General features: G+C 42.1%; 1 protein-coding gene across 2 annotated transcripts in view; it reads right to left on the minus strand.

Moving 5' to 3' along the window:
• LOC149984305 (secretagogin-like) overlaps positions 1-3,937 on the minus strand; it is a 28,989-nt gene extending 25,052 nt beyond the window's left edge. Inside the window, exons 1-2 of one of the 2 annotated variants that reach the window (XM_090230654.1) lie at positions 3,491-3,937; positions 3,253-3,323 (exon numbers count right to left, since the gene is read on the minus strand). In XM_090230654.1, the coding sequence (XP_090086780.1) occupies positions 3,253-3,323; positions 3,491-3,560 (141 nt within the window). In that variant the 5' untranslated portion in view covers positions 3,561-3,937. The remainder of the gene's footprint in view (positions 1-3,252; positions 3,324-3,490) is intronic. The other variant, XM_090230655.1, reaches the window with a different exon arrangement.
• Positions 3,938-4,347: the final 410 nt, after the last annotated feature.

The raw sequence follows: 4,347 nt of genomic DNA on the forward strand, positions 1-4,347 counted from the left end.
CTTACGTGGTACTAAATCCCCTTTATGGAGACAGAGATCAGTTTGATAGCCTGTTACTGTAACTCAACCACAGTCTCTTACGTGGTACTAAATCCCCTTTATGGAGACAGATATCAGTTTGATAGCCTGTTACTGTAACTCAACCACAGTCTCTTGCGTGGTACTAAATCCCCTTTATGGAGACAGAGATCAGTTTGATAGCCTGTTACTGTAACTCAACCACAGTCTCTTGCGTGGTACTAAATCCCCTTCATGGAGACAGAGATCAGTTTGATAGCCTGTTACTGTAACTCAACCACAGTCTCTTGCGTGGTACTAAATCCCCTTTATGGAGACAGAGATCAGTTTGATAGCCTGTTACTGTAACTCAACCACAGTCTCTTGCGTGGTACTAAATCCCCTTTATGGAGACAGAGATCAGTTTGATAGCCTGTTACTGTAACTCAACCACAGTCTCTTGCGTGGTACTAAATCCCCTTTATGGAGACAGAGATCAGTTTGATAGCCTGTTACTGTAACTCAACCACAGTCTCTTACGTGGTACTAAATCCCCTTTATGGAGACAGATATCAGTTTGATAGCCTGTTACTGTAACTCAACCACAGTCTCTTGCGTGGTACTAAATCCCCTTCATGGAGACAGAGATCAGTTTGATAGCCTGTTACTGTAACTCAACCACAGTCTCTTGCGTGGTACTAAATCCCCTTTATGGAGACAGAGATCAGTTTGATAGACTTTGACCATATTCATTTCATAGTCTTATTATGGGTTGTATGTAAAGTATATATAATATGCATGTCAAATATTACTAGAGATACACGTCATAGATAATTAGCTGTGTACATACAGAGAGAGCAGGAACAAACACAATAAATGACGTGTTCCAGACATGTAGGTGCCAGACATGTAGGGGCCAGCAGCTTCCCAATAACACAGAGGACATGAGTCTGTTCTCAATTAATGACATGTCCCAGACATGTAGGGGCCAGCAGCTTCCCAATAACACAGAGGACATGAGTCTGTTCTCAATAAATGACGTGTCCCAGACATGTAGGGGCCAGCAGCTTCCCAATAACACAGAGGACATGAGTCTGTTCTCAATAAATGACGTGTCCCAGACATGTAGGGGCCAGCAGCTTCCCAATAACACAGAGGACATGAGTCTGTTCTCAATAAATGACGTGTACCAGACATGTAGGGGCCAACAGCTTCCCAATAACACAGAGGACATGAGTCTGTTCTCAATAAATGACGTGTCCCAGACATGTAGGGGCCAGCAGCTTCCCAATAACACAGAGGACATGAGTCTGTTGTCAATAGTATTATGTTCCTAACCAGCTGTTGACCTTAAGCATAATGACGTCCAATTTAAGTGAACATATTGACCAAGCCGTGTGTCCATGGTCTTAAGGGCAGGAACAGGATGATCTTTAGTGCAAGACCGAAAGCAAAGTGAAATACAGACCATTTATGTAATTTATTGCGGTCGGGCAAGTTGAGCTCTGAGAACGTCTTTGATGATCACAGCCAAAATATAAAGAATTCCAGTATTGATCTTTCTGATTCCTCTCGTATGTGTAAGTGAAAGGCAGGAAATATATTTCACTTCGGCATGTAAATAGCTAATTCATTTTTTTTTTTTAGGCAAGTGATTATAATCTTCTAGGAAACCAGAAACTTCTCCAGATTTGTCCTTTCAGACTTTAATATCAATACTTCCTGTTTATATGACAGACGATGAGATGAAAACTGAGCACAGACGTCATTGGTCTTCAGACTACCAAGTGGTAGTCAGTTTAAATGTATTTTAACAATATCACAACAATATTTAGTTTTTTTACACATCCGCAGGAGCCATTAAAAACAACATCACCATCACAGAAGCCCTTCTCAGTGCTGAACATGGCCTCTCTCTAACCACCCACTGTGAAGTAGCCAGAACATCAATGAGATGTCCCAAATAGCACCCTATCCCATTTATAGTGCCCTATTGACTATGGTCAAAAGTAGTTCACTATATAGGGAACATGGTTCCATAGGGCTTTGGTCAAAAGTAGTGCACTATATAGGGAACATGGTTCCATAGGGCTCTGGTCAAAAGTAGTGCACTATATAGGGAACAGGGTTCCATAGGGCTCTGGTCAAAAGTAGTGCACTATATGGGTGTGGCCGATGTGAAATGGCTAGCTAGTTAGCGGTGGTGCGCGCTAATAGTGTTTCAGTCGGTGACCTCACTCGCTCTGAAACCTAGAAGTAAGTTGTTCCCCTTGCTTTGCGGCTTTTGTGGAGCAATGAGTAACGATGCTTCGTGAGTGACTGGTTGATGTGTGCAGAGGGTCCCTGGTTCAAGCCCAGGTTTGGGCGAGGAGAGGGACGGAAGCTATACTGTTACATAGGGAACAGGGTTCCATAGGGCTCTGGTCTAAAGTAGTGCACTATATAGGGAACAGGGTTCCATAGGGCTCTGGTCTAAAGTAGTGCACTATATAGGGAACAGGGTTCCATAGTGCTCTGGTCAAAAGTAGTGCACTATATAGGGAACATGGTTCCATAGGGCTTTGGTCAAAAGTAGTGCACTATATAGGGAATAGGGTGCCATTTGGGGCGTATATCCATAATTGCGTTTGCTGATGCCTGTAGCATCCTAATGTCATCCTTGAGCCCATCTGGACAGCAGCTCAACCCACCCAGGAAAAAGACAAACACATAGTAAAAGGTTGAATAGAGCCTTTGTTTGGACAGAGCTGTAACTAAAGATACGTTGCCCTTTGCTGCACAATTACATGGGAAACGTACCGGCTGTCTTCCTGTATCAACCCATAGTTATATTTACTTCTCAATCATCAGCAGCCTGCCATCGAATCGTTTTATTCACTCAGCTAGACCAAGAGGTACATTGATGGACTGTAAATACTTTAGCACAAAAATAAGATGTTGTTGGCGATATCCCATAGATGCAACAGTGGCACACAAGAAAGAGGAAGTGCCTTTAACACATTGTAGGCTATCTGTAATAGAGGAACTTCCGATAACACTTCCGAGGACCAGTGAGACATATTTAGAAGAGGATATTTATAATAATAATAATAATAATGTATGACGTTATGCGTCATTTATAAGGGGGCACACTAGTTTCTGGCAGTAGCTCGCAAATAGACTAAATGCACCTGCTGCGCTTCAAATGTGTTGCGCGTTATTAGGTAGCTAATAAAATAGATAAAAGATAAGAGAGGGAAAAAGATATGTACTTACCTCCGGACCTAATTTCGTCATCATGTGACGGAAGAAGTGGTCCAACTCCTTCCCCTCAATGTAACCATTATCTGTAGAAGCATTAACACCATTTAAAATACTCTTCTCATACGTTTTAGAATACATTTTAATACGTTTTCTTGACATAAATAACCTTTTTTTTTGCATCAAAAATAACATATATCAAGTTATGAAACCATAGCTCGCATGGTTAGGTTATAAAATTAATAATTCTCACCGTCTGCATCAAAGTGTTGCCAAATCTCCAGAAAACCAACAGCATCCAAGTGCTCAAAAGCGCAGTCCATTGTAATAAACAGGAGTGTAAATGATATCTCTAAATACAGTTTATGATAGTTCAGGTGATAGGTGTCTCTGTATCCTTGTCGAGAGTCTACTCTGCACTAGTTCACTACAATGTATGGGTGCTTTTCTCGACGTGGCCCGATCAATTCTCCAAACCTCACCTCCTTATATGGAATAATCTGACTTCACCATGACGCGGTGTAGAACGAATAGAATACAGGATGGACGAACGCATTTCGACTGCAGAGACATTCGAGAGTTTGGTCAACTTTTAGAATGTTGAATATTGTTGTAATTCTAGGCATTCGGTTGCATTGTTTAAATATTCCACATGTAAAGTTAATGGGGAACTAACATGGCTGCCATAGAACGTTCAAGTGTTATGTAAATGTATCATCACGCAGAAACCGCATTGGTCTAACTGTCTAAATACAGTGGGGCAAAAAAGTATTTAGTCAGCCACCGATTGTGCAAGTTCTCCCACTTAAAAAGATGAGAGAGGCCTGTAATTTTCATCATAGGTACACTTCAACTATGACAGACAAAATGAGAAAAAAATGCACCAGATTTGCTAGTTCTTGTTGTGAGATGTTACCTCACTCTTCCACCAAAGCACCTGCAAGTTCCCCGACATTTCTGGGGGGAATGGCCCTAGCCCTCACCCTCCGATCCAGCAGGTCCCAGACGTGGTCAATGGGATTGAGATCCGGGCTCTTCGCTGGCCATGGCAGAACACTGACATTCCTGTCTTGCAGGAAATGATGCACAGAACGAGCAGTATGGCTGGTG

This window comes from Oncorhynchus mykiss, chromosome 3, assembly GCF_057628025.1.
Source record: "Oncorhynchus mykiss isolate SJ-2025 chromosome 3, ASM5762802v1, whole genome shotgun sequence".
NCBI classification, from domain to species: Eukaryota; Metazoa; Chordata; class Actinopteri; order Salmoniformes; family Salmonidae; genus Oncorhynchus; species Oncorhynchus mykiss.